The sequence below is a fragment of the Micrasema longulum genome, unplaced genomic scaffold (assembly GCF_059751315.1).
Source record: "Micrasema longulum isolate JH-2025_06_02 unplaced genomic scaffold, ASM5975131v1 h1tg001080l, whole genome shotgun sequence".
Classification (NCBI taxonomy): domain Eukaryota; kingdom Metazoa; phylum Arthropoda; class Insecta; order Trichoptera; family Brachycentridae; genus Micrasema; species Micrasema longulum.
In genome coordinates, this window is record NW_028278268.1 from 462,372 (window position 1) to 482,343 (window position 19,972).

A 19,972-nucleotide genomic window follows, 5' to 3' on the forward strand; every position below is an offset into this window, starting at 1 on the left:
ATTATATTTATAAAGATATTATAATTATTAGACGCAATGTGTACTGGCTGCACATCACCGCCGACGGGGAGGGAGGGTAAATATTGTTAGTAGGGTTTATTTACAAAGAGAATATTTGTTTACATGTAGAAGTATTACGCTTTATCTTTGTTTTGTATCTTTTGAGTATTTTTTGATGATAGGGGAGAAGTGTTTACGAGAGTAACCCCTGAATACATTTTAAATAAATACAAAATAAATGTCAATCCGCCTCAGTTTTATCAGGCGGACTTGGACGATTCGTGTTGATTGCGCCTACGTGTACAATAAACACACACTTGCACACCTCGGAAATGTTTGTAGATAGAGCAAAAATGACTATGTATGCGTGGCCTCAATTAAAAATAATTGCGCATACCGTATGGTGACACAGAATCGTTGCGAACGAATGAACTTAATGAGCTAGAGATATAAAAGATACGAACATTCGAATGCTCGGCGCTCTTTTCGTTCGCGAACTAACGGACCGAGACGAAAGAAACATATCTCTAGTTCAATGTTTCCGACCTTGTCCTTGACCTTGTCAGTATGACCGGTCGTTGGCGAACTACACATGTCCATTATCATAGTGGTAGAATATAAAATATAGTACAAAATCTTAAAAATAATGCTTCACAAAAATGGCACTTTTCCCTCTTTCCAATTGTTCCGAGAAGCTAAGCTTTTAGAAACAAGACAAATACAGGTAAACGGGACCGTTCCGAGAGACACCGCCGTAAAATTAACACAAATTTAATGGAAGATAGAGATATATATAGTTGGGAAGACACGGAAGTGTCAAAACTCTAAGAGCAATCAAACATGTTTATTTAATACACATTCAAAATAGATTATAAATGTATTTGATAAATACAGTTTAAATTCCTTTACAAAATAAATAATAACCATTTGATAAAAATAATTATTTTTTGAGTCACCAGTTTGTCGGTACTAAATTAAATTTTCACACTTTTTTGAAAAAAGCATCCAATTTCATTTGCTTCGATTGTTGCTTCCTTTCTTGCAGAATCATAGCGTAAACTACAAATATTTTAATATTCTTTTAATTTTAATAATAATAAAATACAAGATATAATCATTCTTTTTTATTTTTCATAAAAACAAAATGAAAAGTTACTCGGAAACAATTTCACACACACAATAGGCTGCTCGCGTGCACGGTAATATAATAAAACAACGTGTAAAAGTGTGTCAGCTATTAGAATCGCGGCGTCAACTGTCCTCTGGTGTCGACCGAACCGGAGAATCCCACGCTGGCACCAACCAGCGTAATTATAAATCGAACCGGCGCAAAACGACGTTTACCTGTATATTGTTTTAAATATATATTTATGAACCAAAATTTATCTACTAGTAATATAAATAGATCAAGTCTATGAAGGAGTCGTGAGCTAGTAATAGCACATTGTAAAACGAGGCTAGCACAGAGACATGCATATTTCATAGGCCCAAAAATGTTTAATTCCTTTTTTACAGATAATATTTGATTGATCCCAACCTTTCAAAATTTTCCCTCTTTTAAAAAACACGCACTATCCTGGATTCAAACTAAAGATATGAAGGCTGTAGTCGGGAAAAACGAGCGCAAAATTAGGAAATCATACGATTTTGCCATTTTAAAATGAATGTTTTTTTTTTAATCGGGCAAAAATAAAAAAAACAAAAACACATAAATTAGATAAAAACAATATGTTTTGAAGGTATTTCTGTTAAAAAATATGCTTAAAAGTTTTATGTAACTAAAATACAATTACTTTTAGACCGGCAGATTACGCCATTTCAAATTTAGACTAAACTTAGGTATCTGGGATCTCAAAAAAGACTATGACATAAAATCGTATGATTTCCTAATTTTGCGCTCGTTTTTCCCCTTTTCGAGTACAGCCTTAACTCTTTTTTCCTATGATATATTTTGTGGTCCTTCAATAATAAGGAATATAATTATTTCTTTTTTTCTTTTCTGATTACAGCAAAATGTCGTTTTTACGTTCCTCAATGCCGAAATGTTAAGGTCCTATTTTTTTCCACACATTCTCGTTCAAATATCTCTCCCAAATTAACGTTTTTGTGTTTTTTAAAACACATTCAATCTGTCAAAAGACGTCGAGCCGCGCGCCGCCGCGCGAATGGGGAATAAAATCGAGGCAAATAACAAAATGTGTAAATTATTGTCTCAAACTAAATTCAAAGTAGGTTCAGTGTCTAATTTTGACATTTTATTAAATTGTGTCATGCAGCCTAAATTAAATTATAGTTTTTATAAATTATGGAAAAGGAATTATTAAACATGAATTATTTATGTTCTGAGAACATTTTGTCTTGAATGCTTGACGTCGTACGATGTTGCATCACCGCGTGTAAGGGAATTTTGTAGCACAGCCTTTGAAGTGTTAAAAAACTATCACTTTTGATGCGTATGAAAAAATGTAATACCAAATAATGCGAGATATGAGCCGTATACAAGCGTAGATTTTCATAGTCCCTTCTCAAAGGGGTACTTTATTTCTCCGCAAATATCACAAACTAACAAACAAACCACCACGCCGTTTCCCCGTAGGGGTAGGCAGAGGGATATAACGCCATATCACTCTATCTTGGCATACAGAACTCGCTTCCTCTACATTCATACATCTTCTCATGACATGTCCGTCTTCAAGTATTTGATGGACTCGATCGTGCCATGTTTTTCTCGGTCTTCCTCGTTTTCTGCATCCATCAACATTTGCATCGTAGATCTTTTTAGCCGTTCTTTCGCTGTCCATTCGCTCCACATGTCCAAACCGACGCGGCACCCCTTTCTTGATTCTGTCGGCAATGCGTGTCTCAGCCTTACACACTTCACGGATCTCGACATTTGTGCACCTATCATACATCGTTTTAACACACATTCGCCTGAGGGATCGCATCTTGACAGCATTCAACCTACTTTCATCATCATTTTCCAATTTCATACTTCGCTCCCATACATTAGAGTTGGCACTAGAACTCCGTTGTGAACTGCTAGTTTAGCCTCCCGCGACAAACATTTGTTTGCCAAAGTAGATTTCAGTGCACCGTTTACCCTGTTCCCGGCACTCACCCTCCTTTCTATCCCTAGTAAACATACTTCCCAGATACACAAATTCTTCTACCTGATTCGGAATATCTCCGTTCACACTGATCTCAGATTTAGTTATATTTTTATCACTCTTGATTTATCAACATTCATAAGCAAATGGCTTTTCTCGCATACATCGTAGACTTTTGTTACCAAGAATTGCGCGTCTTCTTTGCTGCTAGCAAGAAGCGCGGCATCATCAGCATACAGAAGACAGTTAACAATTATACCACTCATTTTTGCTCCCATTCAAAATCAAAATCTTAATTTATAATATTTGATTATGGCACTTCTAGAAAACAAATAAATATATATATATATAACTAGCGTATCTCTTCGGTTATTAGGGTATGTAATAATCCAGGGAGAAAATACGGTAATACGTTTGTATGAAGAAAAGTCAGACCGCGCATCCTTGTAAACATTCAAATATCAACAGATGGCTTTCTAATATGATCGTGTAAAAAGTGTGAAGGTTCAAACATAGGTAAGAGCGTGTATGTAGGACGGTGCGTAAAGCGATCATTTAACACAGCCAGATCTTTCTCTCCATTCTCTGGTGGATGAAATGTTGGAGTTATGGAATGAATGTTTGAAAAAACAACGATATATAATTGCACCGTAATCAGAGTGCGGTGTACTTTGACTATGTCCAAATCTGAGATGTATCTTCCTTTTGAGGAATTCACTTCAGGCGCGAATACTTGCCGAGGTAGGTTTTGCAGTTGGGGCAAGTGTGGAGGACGTCCTGACACGGCTCCAGGCAGAAAGGGATGAGGCAACATCCCCACAGGCACCTGCGAACGATCATTCTAATTTATTAATTTGTCTTTATTTACGTTTTGCTATTTATTTATACAGACGAACGCAAAAAAGCGTGTAAACTTGGGCACCCTGACAAATCCGTAATAGCGGAACACTTTATAGACACTGGTCATTTTTTCGCCTTTAAACCAAAATTTTTAAACAAACCCGGTAATTACGGTGCACGAATAATAAAAGAGGCAATTGAAATACACAGACACCCAAATAATATAAACAAAGACGACGGGCTGAAATTAAACTCAACATGGCTCCCAGCACTACATAATACAAAAATAGAAATGTGTCTACTGCTGACTGCGACAAATTACTAGAACTTAAACACATACTTTTTTCTACAAAACACACAGTTTACCCCGAAGATGGCTCCTGCAATGGCAGCCGAAATGTCAGAACAAATCCAACACACACGGTAACACGGACTTTATAATATACAGTTCACATACATACGCATAAGGGCAGGCATATTGCCTCAAGGGAATTTCGTCCTACCAACCCAAATCATTCAATTTGAGAAAATCGGCAGTGTATGAACATATTATTGGTACAACAATGTTTTGAGCATGTCTTAATTCTTGCGAAAGTATTTGTTTCGTCTAGTTAGGACATTTACAAACCTAACAAGACAAAACACGTCAGGTATAATTTTTTTTATATAGTAGAATTGAATCCAATAAAAGTGTTTTATTTTGGATACCTTACCAAATTTTAAGATGGAATTCTAACAATTATCTGCATACATTAACTAAGTAAACAAATAAATATACGTATAGTTAATAGAGAAAACGATTATAGATCCCTACAAACATACTTCTTTCTTAATTTAAAATGCACATAAAAAAACATTATTTTTCCACAATATGTATGCTGTAGATAAGATTTTTTACACACCTAAAGATTATTCGTGCCACAAATAATTGCCACTTATTCACAAATTGGGAGACGCTTCTTCTTGTTAGAAGACATGTTCATAATTCAAGAGCTAGTTTTCAACCGATCTGACAATACCCACTCGTATAGTTTATTACGCGCTGACCATAAAACATTTTTAAAAACCCGAAATAAGAATTTCATTCATAAACTAGAAAAAAGTTTTAAGTTGTAAGGTGGAGCCGAGCCGGTACTTTCTGGGTTCAAAAAGTGTAATATTTTTTCAATGTCCGCAAAAAAACCAATTAGGTACTCAGACAAAGTGTCATAAATGTCATCCGATCTGGTCCTAATTTAGCCGCTTGTTTAGATTTTATTACTCAGGTTCTTATTTAAAAAATTATGTTTTTAACCCTCCCTCCCCGGTGATGCGTAGCTAGTACGCATTGTTCTCATCTCAAAATGTTCTTCATCTGTGTTGTAATATGTTTATATAAACAGCTCCCCGGGGAGTTGAATCCAGTCATGGTCTACAAAAGTTAGGACAAACTCAAAATATTGGTGTGTATTAAATTATTTTTAAAAAAACTTTCCAATAGTAAGTGAATCACTAAAGCCAGGGACTCACCCGAGAATAGCGAGCACCCCGCACAGCGCCCAGGCAGATATGTTGGGGTGCGAGCGGGCGATCGTCGTGACCGTCTCCCGGCACTGGGGGCACACGAGGGTGGAGCTGCGCGGCCCGAGCCGCACCGTCTGGGCCATCATGACCGGAACTGGAAAGGGCGGCCGGTTATTACATAATGTGAATTGTACATTGGCGGGCTTATTGCCGAATGGAAATTTCTTCCAACCGACCGATGAAATAAAAGTTTTATATTTATAATTCAAGTTGAAACATATTCGATAGAAAATAAAAATAAAAAAAAACTAAAGATGTATAAAAATTTGAATTAATGTATTTGTGTATAAATTACCTTAAATCCTAGATACCATTACTCAAAAGGAAAAAGGAAAAAAGAGGAAAGAGGAAAGGAGGAGAGATTAAGGAAGAGAAAGGGGATATAATCCAGTCCTTGTCTGCAAAAATTTGGACAAACTCAAAACATTGTTACCGAATTGGGTCGTCACAATGCGGACGGCTTCGGGCTGGTGGGTTATGGATTCCATCGGAGCGGACGGGTAGCCGGCGCCGCGCGGCGGGTAGCCCGGGTATCCCGAGTTGTTCGGGGGGATCACCGGGTACGCCGGGACGTCCGGCGGGACACCCCGGTTCATCCCCGGGTATCCCGAGTTGTTCGGGGGGAGCCCGGGGTTCGGATACCCGGGATCGGTCATGGGATTCCCCGTGATATGCATCGCCTGGGACTCCTCGTACGGAGGGGGGCGCGGCTTGTCCGTCTCCATCTGAAAACATTTTTTTAAAAATCAATTACAAAAATCAATCTTCGTCATCATTCCTCTACAAACGTATTCTCGTATATTCTGCCCTGTTTATGGCACTAGAGTGATGATATTTTGATGTTAATTCAACTTGACTTATATGCTTCATTATATAGTAATCACTGTTGGAATAAAATAGGATAGAATTAATTGGTTTACTCTTAAAAGACTGTGGTAAATATCCCTTTGCGTGCGGTGATGTAACATCGTGTTACCATTAGTAAAAGACGGAATATTATATTATTATAAAATTCAAACTTTCGAAAAAAAAATATTGAGACATACTGTTTAATAATTCTTTTTCCATAATTTATGCAAATAAAAATATAATTTAGCCCCGTTAGAGCAAAATAAATTAAAAATCATAAATCCGCCGCTCATATTACGCGCGTGCGTCCCCCATCACTGTCATCAACTGGCTGAAGACCGAATCTGTTTTACACAACACCCGCCACAGAACAGCGTCTCTGTCTTCCTTGTTATGAGTTCTATCTCGTGCTCTCTCTTATACAGATGTGATGTTTTTTAAACCAATCAACAGGCTTATGGAAGCCCTAACAGATCGGCATTGATGAGTATATATACAATAACACTTAATCTTAACAATGAATATCTATTTAAATTTACAAAGGTATAATTATGGCATAATCTAGGCGGACATGGCAAGTGTGTCATCGCGAGTCAGAAGTGACAACACCGCTCGCTTCTTGAATGCTCGCCTTCGCTGTAGGAACACATCGACGTTTGATGAGATTTTATTCACTGTTTCGAGGCTCCTCGGCAGAGGGGAAAAGAATCCGATGTTGGTTTTATAATTTCCCACAGCAAAGACAGGATTGGTAAGCAAGTTACGAAAAGTACATTGAGGTCAATCTGAGCAAGGATATCATGGGCATCTATACACTATACAGTTAGATATTAATTAGTGCAAGAATATCAAACCAGCCAAAATCCTTCTGAATTCTAAACTGAAGATATGAAAGTATTCTAGACAATTCTAAACATTAAAATAAATTATATAAAAAGATAATGATATTTATTTTTTTCAGACAAAAGAAGAAAAAAAATGTAAATGTTTAAAAAATTGCATTATGCAGGATTTTTTAATGTATCTATGTCACAATAATGATTTATTTTACATTTTTTATTTTTATTTTTTAAGCTTTTAAAATTCTTTTTTATCCTTCTCTCTTCTTTTTCATTTCATTGCATTTTTCAATTTCATTTTTCAGCTCGTCAGGTCACAGGTCACAGATCAGTAGGTCCACGAGATCTATCCAGCCTCCGATCCATCCGTGGCGTTTATCTTACACCTGTCCCTTCATTTTGATTCGCCAGTTTTATGCTCATTATGTATTTTTAAAAGTTTCAACTTTTATTTTTTTTGCGATTACTTCGATTGTTCACTTAGATAAGATTCATCGATATGTCTTCTAAAAAAAGATACTAGACTCGTTACAAAATCTAAACCAAACTTGAAGAACCAAGTTGAACCAAACAAAAGAAATGAAGAGATCATCTTTACCAACTAACGAAGATGTCTTCAGACACTACGAATGAGTGAGACATCAAATGAAAAATTCTTGAAGAGGCACGAGCGAGAGGCTTTCATCCTTCCTCTGCTAGTTCCATGCATAAGAGTCGGGACTAAAACTCCGTCGCCCACCGCCAGTTTAGCTTCGATCGACATATTTTTATTAGCAATTACTGCGCTCAATGTGCCGTTCATTTTTTTGCCCGCATTCACTCTCCTTTCAACATCTTTTTCTACTCTTCCATCTCTCGAAAACACGCTTCCCAGATACACAAATTCTTCTGCTCGTTCGAGACATTAGTTGTTTGCCTCACTTCCCCTTTCAAATACCATCACTTTTGACTTACTTTCGATCATCGCCAATTGGCTCTCCAGGCATACATCATACATTCTAGAGACTGTTTGTTGCAAATCCTCGTTGCTGCTTGCTAACAGAACTGCATCATCAGCATACAACAAGCGGCTTACTGAAAAATTATCCATTTTTGCTCAAATACCCGTACATTCTATCTTTTTCATAGTTTGTGCAGAAACCTGGATCAGTTTATCGTGGCCATGTTTCTCCTTCAGAAGGCACTACTCAAATATTCGAGAAAGCTACATTTCATTTTTAAAAGATAAATCATAAGGCTACTGAATTCGTTGCTGTCGCAATTCTGCCCCAATTTTGAATATGGACACATCAAAATTTGGAACAATCGGGGGGAAGGGTAAGAAGATAATTGAATGTAGAGGAGGCGAGGTCTGTGTGCGAGGACAGAGTGATATGGCACTCTATCCTCTCTGCCTACCCTTACGGAGAAACGGCGTGACGATTTTTGTTCGTTTGAAATTCGGACGTAACCGCCGATCTTCAATTGTTTTAACATTTTTTTCTTTTATTTCCTGTGACAACGCAAATCATCCGACGTAAAATATTTTGAATTTATAAAATCGAATTACATTTGACCTTGAACGCATAAAACGCAAAATTAGTCGCTAATGGCGTAATTTAATTATAATGTTTAATAATTAATTGAAAACAATTAATTAATTAAAGCGATAGTTAAGCTTTTTATGTAAAATTATTATTAAGGATGAGGAATATTGAGCGATTAAATCATTTATTATTGCTGAAATTTGTTTACCTCTGACGAGTCCTGTACTGGGCGGTTTTCAGAAAAAACTTAACTGGAGTGACAAATAGGGGTGCACATCACCCGCCGCACATCGATACAGCGATACAGCGGGACGTCGATGTTTGACTCCGTCACCGCTGATGAAATTTTTAAATCGTCGAGTCTTAAGATACAAAAGCAATGATCCGTATAATTTATCGTTTAGCTATCTTCCCAAATACTTGAATTTCAATAATCAAATAAGTTTATTTGTGTACACTGAGAAATTCCATCAATAAACTTTAAAAATAAAAGTGTTCCTACAGATTTGTGAAAAAAGCCCCAGTATTCTACAAGTACTCACTTGTGTTTATGAATGCGTCAATGGATCACTGCGCGGAGACACTTAAGCACAATTATTAATGTTTACGTTCTTAAATTCGATATATTTATATTTTTCATAAATATTTTTTTCCATTATAAACTATAATCAAAATAATGTGACTTCACTGAAGTTACCCGTGCCGAGGACGCTTAACAATTTACTTTTTAAAATATTTTCGTGTGAGAATAAACGAAGAAGACTTAATAAACACAGATAATTAACAAAATGTTCAGACAGTTTAAACACTACGTATTTATGTTTATAATTAATTTATGGATATCGATATTATTTATATTACAAAACGCACAATGACAGAACAAAAACAAAACGTAAGCTATACGTTTATGAAGCAATTGATTATATATTGGTTTGGGCGAATGAGACAATCCATTTTATTTCTACCCGGCTCCACTATCCATTTTTAATAGCCTTTTTGAACATTTGTTTTTGAACAATGCATTTGTTTAAAACATAACTCAACTAAGACATTTATTGTTTGTTCAAAATTCGTCCAATATTACGTCCTTTAACACGTCTGGTTACCTTTCAATATATTAATTGCTTAAGTTCATTCATTCCATACAGTAAAAACTCTAGAAAATTAAATAAATAGAATATCGTCGGTTACGCGAGTTGAAAAGCGCTGCATTTACAGATTGAGAGGCGGCGGAGTTATTGTTGAAGACACGGGGTTGATTTATGGCTCCGGGTGGCCAAAACACGTGGTGCCTCGGACAGCCAAACCATCTCTTCCTAGTAATATGATGTCTCGCACCGTTTTCAGAGGTTAGTGAAAGGGCCTGACAGCCAGCATTCGAACTTCACTGAGTAGGTACTCGGGATCAATTACTATGATCTGGGATAGTCAAATTATATGTCTGGCCAAAAAAACGGTTGTACCAAATAAGGCATGCGACTAGGTTTACAAGGGCTGACAATATAATATGTCCATACAGGATGAGAGCGAGAAAGCGAGCTGGTTCGCTGGGAGAGCCCTGAGTATGTGTCTTTACCAAAAAGTACCAAGAAGATAGGTAAGCAGAAAGGTTAGAAGACGACTCGGATTACTTTGACTTCTGGAGCTAGGAATTTGCCCTATAAAAGCCAAAATTAAGGGGGGTGACAAATTTAGGAGTCTCATGGGGCATGGGATAAACGCGGGTGGCTGAGGGGTGTCAGAAAGGCATCGCGTTCGAATGCGAGTGTACGGAAACCTACTGCACATGTTAGAGGAGTTGTAAATACGTAACTTTGTCGTAAGAGTAGGACAGCAATATGCGAAAAATGTAAAGGGGTAAAAGCGCGTGCTATAGTTCTAATTTTCTATCCATATTTCTTTTAACATCGGTTCAAATTTCAAAACGTATGAGAAGCGAAATCGTTAAGAAATTCATTTTTATGTTTATTTTATTGTTAAAATAAAAATATTTTTACTTATGATTTTAAATTCCTATATCGTCCGTTAATATCTTATTTTTTCGTGAAACGTGTGAAAACAACAATATTTCGAATATCGTCTTCAACATAAAAAGATTCATTCTCACATACTAAAAAAAATCAACTTTGTAACGTAAATAATATAGAAGTAATTATTCAAAGTTGTTATTATATTAAATAGAATTGTTATCAGTAAAAAAATAACAGAAGGTAATTACACGATCAATGCACAGTCCTGTAAAGATAAGGTTATATTATGACACTCGAGATATGCCACGAGGTCGCTGCTGAACGAGAATTTTAGAACTGTTCTGTCATTTTTTCACCCGCTCTGATTAAAATCTTTTGTAATATGGATAAACAAATATAACAGTAGCAGTTATCCAGAGATGTCACTCATCAACAAATGTCCAGGTAATCTTTCGTAATCCATAAAAATGTAGTTTTACGGCATGGTTTGTAAAAATATATTGTGTACGACCCGTTACGTTACCGGTTAAAAAACATCGCCATGTATCGATTTTATTTTCTGAACTAGCATCGACGTTTTTTGGCGATGTATCGATGTTTTGAAAACATCGATGTGTCGTGTGCACATCCCTAGAAACGTCAAAGTTTTCATAGACACGCAAAATGTTTACGTTATTGTGACCATAAAGAATAAAGTTGTCGAGTACGCGTCAAAACCGTGACAGTCAAATGAATTATAGTACTAAATAACATTTATAAAAATTCAACACGCGCTGTGGATGCCTCAAGAAAGTTTTAACTCAAGTCGCCCTTATTTCAGACCTGCGTTTCCTGGGAGGCCATCTGATTATCCGAGGGATATCCGAATCAACCCCATGCATAGAATTAAGAATAGTCCAAAAACCGCATACGCACATCAAACAGAAGGTGACTAAAATACTCATAAATGAGTAGGTTTACGTTTTGATCTATTCGTTTGTTTGTAGACGTCGCTCAGTACGCAACTCCTGATTTGAATTCAACTATGCCGTGTTGGATCTTTTTAAAGTGTAAAAATACTGCTAGGATATTAAAGAAACAGAATGCAATCACATTTCATGTGCATGTAACAAATGAATTACTTAAAAATTGAATTATTTTTCCATCCGTCAAATTGTCCGTGTAAAAAATTTAACCTGGCCGGACCAAATCCCCCATAGGCTGATTTTAATTTGATAACTAAAGTATTATTAAAGCTTTTTGCCATATATTTTTTGTAACCGTGAAATTAATAGAAAGAAGCAATTTCCTGTTTTTGTTTTTAAATTTTGAAATAGTTCTTTTTTTTAAAACAAAAAAACACGTAAATCATACAAAGGTCAATTTTACTTTATGTACATAAGCATTCGGCAAACTAACAAAAATGAATAAAATACACGAATTAGTAAAATATGTTAATGCGAAAACATAAACAAATTATTGCACGGTCATAAACACTTCCAACGTTTTATTTTCTTGACGCCATAAGTATACAAGTAGGCGATGGGGTCATTTGGTCCCCCGTTCGGATCATGTGTAATTTTTGGATTCTTAGAGAGGGAAAGGTTAAAAAATAAATATTAGCATTTTTATAATTTACCCAAATAATTCAATTTTGGTGGCCGTTTTTGACGAGTTGTAAATAACTCACTATTAGAAAATGGAAATCAAGTTGGGGTAGAGTGGGGTACGAACTTCGGACCTCTGATCCGTGAATCCGCAACACTAGCAACGAGACTACAACCCAATTAAAATAATATAGTAAAACTTAACAAAAGAGATGTTAATGATAATTTTATTTATATCATTATTTAAATTTAGCGAGTACTCTCGGAAAAAAATCCTGCAAAAGGAAATAGACCGGAGATTAGTTGGGCGCATAGTGTACTGGTTATTGCGTTTGCCAGGCATTAAATAAATAAATAATTGTAAAACAATAAATATCCATCCACTGTATTGTCGTGGTGTGAAATGGGCCAATCATGCGATATCACGCAGTGGGCTCGTAGTTTGCACGTACATAGCGGTCCAGTCTCCGTGAAGGTAGGGTAGCAAGGAAAAATGAGTTGAGTTAAAAAAAAAAACAACTTTAATTGCATTTTGAAAAGGAATAAAGGACATCATTAATTTTTTTTAATGTTTGGCAAGGACTAACAGAATTACTTGCCTGACCTGCATTTTTTTACTCATTCCGTTATTCCTATTACACAAATAAATACAATAAATCAATAATGAGTACATAAACCGAACGATGATTAATTTCTTAAAGCTAGAGATGGCTGCAAGTGACATGGGTATTGGAATAAATACATTTAAGACTGAATATATGTTAGCGAGAAAGTCACAAATTAACTACGCACAGCAGGTAATTGGCGTTGGGTTGGTAATTTGGTAATTCTTTTAAATATTCGGGTACCAAAATGACTAATGACAACAATTATAGTACTGAGACTAGAGCGCGGCTTTTAGCAGTAAACGGACGTTATTATGGCTTGTTTATACATCTGGGATCCAAATTGCTCACTAGAAAAACCATGACCATTATTTACAAAACTCTCCTCAGACCGGTCATCGCATATGGCGCTGAATGCTGGGTTATGACCAAAAGAGATGGAAACATGGTATCAGTATTTGAAAGAAATATATTACGGAAGATATTTGGCGCTGTCAACCAAAACGGAGTGAGGAAGAGACGGTTTAATCATGAATCAAAGGCGCTAGTACGGCAAACCCGACATTGCACAATTCTTTAAAATAAGAATATGACAATGGTCGGCCCGTGTGCGAAGAATGAATGATAACCGTACCCCGAGAAAGATTCTTTATACCACTCCGGAAGGCGGAAGAAGCGGAGGCAGACCAACATTAAGATGGCTGGACAATGTGGAATGTGGCATTAGAGCAATTGGCCTGACGAACTGGAGAGGAGCCGCAGGGTGCAAGGAGAGATGGAGACACATTCTGGAGGAGGCCAGGACCCACAGAGGGCTGAAGCTCCACTGATGATGATGAAACGGAACGATAGTAAAAATGAAACACTTTTTTATCAAAATATTGAATAGTTTATTTTTTGTAAAGTTAGTGCAAAAAAATATAATTTACAATAAAAATATTAATTACAATATATTACGTTTTTGCCTACACCATTATTGTAATAAATTATTGTAGTTTATTTAAATAGTGTCAATTTCGAAAAATCGTCTCCGGGACAATTAATCATTTCATCTCATGGAAAATTGTCTCATCAACCGAACAATTTTTTCAAAATAATACATAAGTATTTTTTTGTTTAAAAAAAATTAAATATTTGCATTCTCATATTTAAAATTAATATTAAAATCTAAATCTGTTGCAACAGAGAGGGAAAACCTCTTTGAGAAGGGAATATAGGCGTCTAGGCATTTACAGGGCTTATGATCTGTCATTGGCAGGATTAAGTGGCCACTTTACACACTGCGTAACATTCGCAAATCAAATATTAACATTTTAGGGGGCCATTTCTTACGAGTTGTAAGTAACTCATTATTAGAAAATGGGAATCAAGTCGGCGTAGAGTGGGGTTCGAACCGCACCCTGACACCAGCTAGTCACGGGAACACAGCTTGATTCATTATAATATTATAAAGCGATCTGAGTTATTGCCGTAATTTCTCCCTAGATTATGACACTAGAGCGATGATATTTTAACACGCTATAGATATTCACTGTCGCCATGTCCCTATAACGTTTTTATAGGAACCAGCACCATTTAAAATCCCTTAAAAGCTCCCAGACTGCCTTTGGAGGCACGGAATACAAATAAATATTTTTGAAAAATACAAAAGATACCAAGACAAACTTTGTTTCAGATATTTTTTCATAAAAATTCAGTTTTGGGGTGGGGGGAACAGGACTACGAAATGTCGACGTAAGTTAGGCATAGTCGGTCCGACCGGTCGACTCCCCGGGACAGTAAAACAATGTTTAAATACCTATTCATCAAAATTCTCCGCAACCGCGTAATATCCTCTTAATGATATTATTTTCTAATGATTTGGTAAAACTGAACAGGCTCGGTTTATAATTGTTCGGATTATAGAGAATGTACTGTACACACTTATATATTATTAGTTATATTTATATATTATCTTTTGATCATAAGAAATATGATGTGAATTTATCGAAGCCTAGAATATTTGCCGAGGTAAGTTTTGCAGTTGGGACAGGTGTGGTAGACGTCCTTGCACCCGTCGATACAGAATGGGATCAGACAGCAGCCGAATATGCACCTGCAAATAAATTATGGATTTGAGAATAAAGCGGGTCTCGCTGTCGCCATATGCTCCACCTAGAGCATGCATCGATGATGAAATGTTAAATAATAATGAAACTTTTATACTATTTGTTATTAAATTAGGGGCAGGGAGCTGTCAGCCAATACGCTCCTATCTTGTCTTCATCGTAAGCCTTTCTTCGTGCTCACTCTTATAAATATTTATTGCTGTTTTTATTTATTTATATATACGCCCAATGGGCATTTTTGAGGACATATTTATGCATAGAAAATATATTATAAAGAAAAGTAGAAAGACACAATGGTATATAGTAGACTCGGTGGGAGCAGAAGCGGGAGAGAGGTGTTTTTAATTGAATTTGATTCAATAATCGTTTGAAAGAAGACAACTTGTAATCAAAGAAATCAAGACTGGTATGTTTGCCGGCAGACCTGAGAATTCTAGGCATAAGGGAATGAAAACTGCAGTTAGTTCTATGGTTATCGGTATGAAAGAGTATGTTTTGTCTGAGGTTTCTAGTCGGGCCAACAAGTCCAGTTCAATCAGTCAATCGGATTTCAAGTGCAGTCTCTTCAACCCATCGTCACCACTACGCTCGCGCTATACGACCGAGTGCTGTATCTTATTCACCATGTAATAAATACGGGTAAATCTCTAACTGGGGTAGGAACTCCAACCTATTTACGATCACATCCTACATATTCATTTATCTAAAAGGGATTTAATACTCCTGGTAGGTCTTTACCGAGTTCCTCCCATTCGCTCAGTCAAAATCATAGGTAAAGTAGGGCAGTTCTGTAATAGAATCTCTCAATGTCTCCGGCGATGTCTGCGACCACATTACCCACCCGATGATGGAGAGGAAGCCGCAGGACATCCAGGCCAAGAGTCCGGGCTCCTTCCTGATCTGGCTGGTGACCATGGTGCGGCACTGGGGGCACTGGACGGTGCAGGGGTGGGGTCCCAGGTGGGGCACGTGAGCCATCATGACGGGCACTGCAACAAGTAAGGGAAATCCAGCGCGTTTACAAACAATATCCGATCCAGCACTCGGGTCAATTGAAATAATTTGATCGATTGAATCTCTTCGCAACGATACAGGTTTCACCTCTTTAACTTCACTAAAATCAACAGATGGAAGAATGGAAAAAATATGGATGTTCAAACATGGGCAAAATGGTGAATGTTACACAGTGTGTAGAGTGACCACTTAAACCAGCCAATGACAGGTTATGAGCTCTGTAAATAAATGCCTAGAATTCCATATTCCCTTCTCAATAATGTTTTCTCTCTCTATTGCAACCAATTTAGACCAAATAAATAGTCCAGATATTATCTCGATGTCCCTCATGTTTGTCAATGCTTCTTTTTTAATGTTCTTAAATGTTGTAAATTGTATAAATGGACAATGTCCGTAAATAAATAAATAAATTAGACTATGTTGATATTATGAACAAAGAAGTAAATAAATAATTTTGAAACTACCTGAGCTATTAGTTGCGGTGACAAAGTGCACGGAAGACCCGGGCGGGCGTGTCGCGGTGAGGAACACGGTGCCGGGGCCTTGCCCGTGCCCCGAGAAGGAGTCCTGCGCCTGCGGATAGCCGGGCGGGTACGCGGGCTCGGGGCCGCTGTAGCCGGGGTTGCTCCCGCTCTGCGATTGTTCGTAGGCGGGAGGGTAGGCGGCCATCTTGTCCATATTAACTGCGAGAAAATTAATATATTCTCCGGACACATTATTGCCCATTCTGTGGAAAGTCTATTTGAATGTTCGACTCGACATCAGCCTTCTCCTGTCTTTGATATTTTTCCATATTTTAGACTCAAGATACATACGCAATAACCTATTTTTAAATTTTTTTATTTATCTAGGAAAAATGACCGTTGACCAGTTCAAAATTTTAATATGATAATAACATGCATATAACGAGAAACCGAGCATATAGATAGTACAGTAAATAAATCACTGAAATTACTTGGCTTCATTAACAGAATATCCTCAGATTTTACTCATGTCCGTACAATCAAAACTCTTTATTGCTCGACTGTTTACCCTCTTCTAGAATATACCTCCGTGGTCTGGTCTCCATTCTATGTCAATCCCATAAATCACATTGAATCAGTCCAACATCGCTCGCTTCGAAAAGTAGGGTGGATGCTTGGGCTAGAGAGAGGTGATTATTTTTATGCCGATATAGAGTCAATGTTAAATATTTCTAGTAGACCTGGAAAACGTAGAACGAATATTGATTCCATATACATGTTCGGCATACTAAATAATGTTATCGTAAAATAATAGTGAAATTCAATATTCCGACTCGTAGGTTGAGAAACAATGAAGTACTGTTCATCGTCAGCATAGAACAAACTATGGCCTTAATTCTCTAATGACCCGTCTTTGTCATATTGTTAACTCGAGACAAGATCTGGATTTTTTTTGCTTGAGTTAACAGCGATTTAAACAAGCACTAAATAAATAGTCCAGATCTTGTCTCGATGTCCCTTATGTTTGTCGACGCTTCTTTTCTTTCTTTCTTTTAATGTTTTACACTATTCTTTTATTGTAATATTTAAACCCTATAAATTGTATAAATGGACAATGTCCGTTAATAAATAAATAAACATGAACATAATTAAAGGTATGTAAACTCGTTACATACTGACAAATGTTTCGTTTTAGTGTTTCAAAAAGTTTTTTTTGAAGTCACAAAATTTCGTATTAAAAATATCTAAATGGGGACAAAGTAAATTAAATTTGGAGCAGCTACCTTAAATTCCTTTCCTTGAAATTGTTTCAACAGTTGAGATTTTGAAAAACAAATCTGGTAAATGGAATTAATCAGTATATTTCAGGGGTGAATCGTCAAAATAAGCAATTATGCACAGCTTACTTTTATATTTAATTTTTGATAATAATTTTTTATAGTAACCATGTTTATGAGAAAATAAATAAAATAATTGTTAATTATTATCACCACCACCGTTTATATCTTCCCACAAAAAAATATCCATAATGTGCGCCCAGCCCGTTCTCGCGAACGATGAAACTAGCCAATTACCTCAGCTTATTCCTCCATACAAAAAAGTACACTATATTTCATCTTTAACCCAGTCAGGTTTTTTTAGTACTAAAACAAGCTTGCAGATTACAAAAATTATTTGAAGATTCTCTATTTTAAAACTAGTATTTCGATCATTATTTACAAAGGACCATTTTTCTTTGATAGGAAACCGTTTTCATATTTAGTTGTACGTGTTCGTATTTGTTTGCCACTCAATCACCATCATCTTCATCATCAGTGGCGCTACAGCCCGCTGTGGGCCCTGGCCTCCTCCAGAATTTGTCTCCATTCGTCCCTGCACCTTGCGGCTCTTCTCTTATTCGTCAGGCCAATCGCTCTAATGCCACTTTCCATATTATCCAGCCATCTTAATTGCGGTCTGCCTCTGCTTCGTCTGCATTCCGGAGTGGTATAAAGAATCCTTTTTTGGGGTACAGGTATCATTCATTCCGTGCACATGGCGCAGCCATTGAAATCTTCTTATGTTTATGAATTGCGCAATGTTGGGTTCGCCATACAGTGCCTCTAAGTCAGGATTAACCGTCTCCTCCACTCCATTTGAGTTGACAGCGCCAAATATCTTCCTTAATATTTTTATTGCAAATGCAAATATCATATTTTCATCTCTTCTGGTCATAACCCAGCATTCAGCACCATGATATGCAATGGAGAGTTTTGTAAATAATGGTCATAGTTTTTCTAGTGAGCAGTTTGGATCCCAGATGTTTACATAAGTCACTATAACATCTGTTTGCTGCCGATAGCCGTGCTCTAATCTCGGTACTAAAATTATTATCATTAGCCATTTCAGTACCTAAATATTTCAAGGAGTTGACATTGTCTATGTCTATGTGGTGTGTAAGGTGACTTTTAATCATCAGTGTGGCCATCGTATGAAGCAAATTTATTGTTGGTTGTGATTTTTTACAATTAAATTTTTAGTTCACGGAAGCAGAGAGAGAGGGAGGAAAGTAGAGTAGCAAAACAATGTCTTCTCCTTTTTATGAACTTTTTATGTAATATTTTTATTTTTACTTTTTTAGAATTAAATTATTTTTCCCCTCTCCTCCTGCATTCATAATATATTAGTTTGAAATCTGTAATTGGTCTTACTTTTTTTAATTGTTCTTTTGTAACTTGTTTTATATAAAGACTAATAAATAATGACTGGATTAATAAATAAATAAATAAAAAAATAAACTCTTCGAATTAATCACTCTCTAGGGGGGAGAGAAGATCCGCAATACCACCCCATAGGGCTCTTACAATAAACAGTTAAAAGCACATGAAGCATTATAATTCTAAAAAAAGAAATAGGAAATAAAGTGAAGATGAGCAGAGAAACACATTAGAAAGAGGAGAATTGAGGGGATGGCCATTCAATGGATAGGATAGCAAATTTGATAGCAGCAGGAGTGGTGTGGAGCGAGTCCAACAGCTCGGCATAATTATCAGCAGTTCTGCGGATGCTCACTATGGGAGGGGAGAGGGGAGAATGGTGGGTGAAGTTTGTCCTGTTGCACTCGCGCTGAATTCTAGAACTATTTGTATAAAAAAGCATTAAAAAACTTACATTTAGAAAGGTGTTTTCTTAAATGTGGCAAAATGCAATACTGCTAGGAAAAATACACACAAAACGTTGTTTAATCCACCCGCTATGTTGTGACGAAAGAATGAGATATGAGTAATTAGTACAAACAAATATCTATGTATAATCTCTTATCATTTCCTTGTTTTAGATAAGCAGTTGATAATGTGTCGAGCCGAGTTATCTTCCGGCGATTTTAGGGGGTATCTTGTAACTCCATTTTACTATTACTATTTATTATCAATTATTGATAAATATTTTAAATGGTCAGAACATATACAATATATAACACAAAAAATTAGAAAACCTTCCCATATCTTCAAGTCGATACGTAAC

The 19,972-nt window shown here is 36.5% G+C and overlaps 2 protein-coding genes across 3 annotated transcripts; both read right to left on the minus strand.

Annotated features, from left to right (window-relative positions):
- Positions 1-1,983: 1,983 nt before the first annotated feature.
- LOC148277153 (uncharacterized) lies at positions 1,984-8,971 on the minus strand. Its single transcript, XM_088233308.1, has 4 exons — positions 8,933-8,971; positions 5,944-6,235; positions 5,457-5,604; positions 1,984-3,933 (listed from the first exon to the last, which is right to left on the minus strand). Exons 2-4 carry the CDS (start codon positions 6,233-6,235, stop codon positions 3,822-3,824), a joined length of 552 nt encoding a protein of 183 aa, XP_088089434.1. The 5' UTR covers positions 8,933-8,971; the 3' UTR covers positions 1,984-3,821.
- A 4,780-nt stretch (positions 8,972-13,751) lies between these two features.
- Positions 13,752-19,770, minus strand: LOC148277154 (lipopolysaccharide-induced tumor necrosis factor-alpha factor homolog). 2 transcript variants are annotated; one of them, XM_088233279.1, is made up of 4 exons: positions 19,622-19,770; positions 16,472-16,690; positions 15,835-15,982; positions 13,752-14,980 (listed from the first exon to the last, which is right to left on the minus strand). In XM_088233279.1, exons 2-4 carry the CDS (start codon positions 16,683-16,685, stop codon positions 14,869-14,871), a joined length of 474 nt encoding a protein of 157 aa, XP_088089405.1. In that variant the 5' UTR covers positions 16,686-16,690; positions 19,622-19,770; the 3' UTR covers positions 13,752-14,868. The 2 variants fall into 2 exon arrangements, with proteins under 2 accessions (XP_088089405.1, XP_088089407.1); XM_088233281.1 differs by lacking the exon at positions 15,835-15,982.
- Positions 19,771-19,972: the final 202 nt, after the last annotated feature.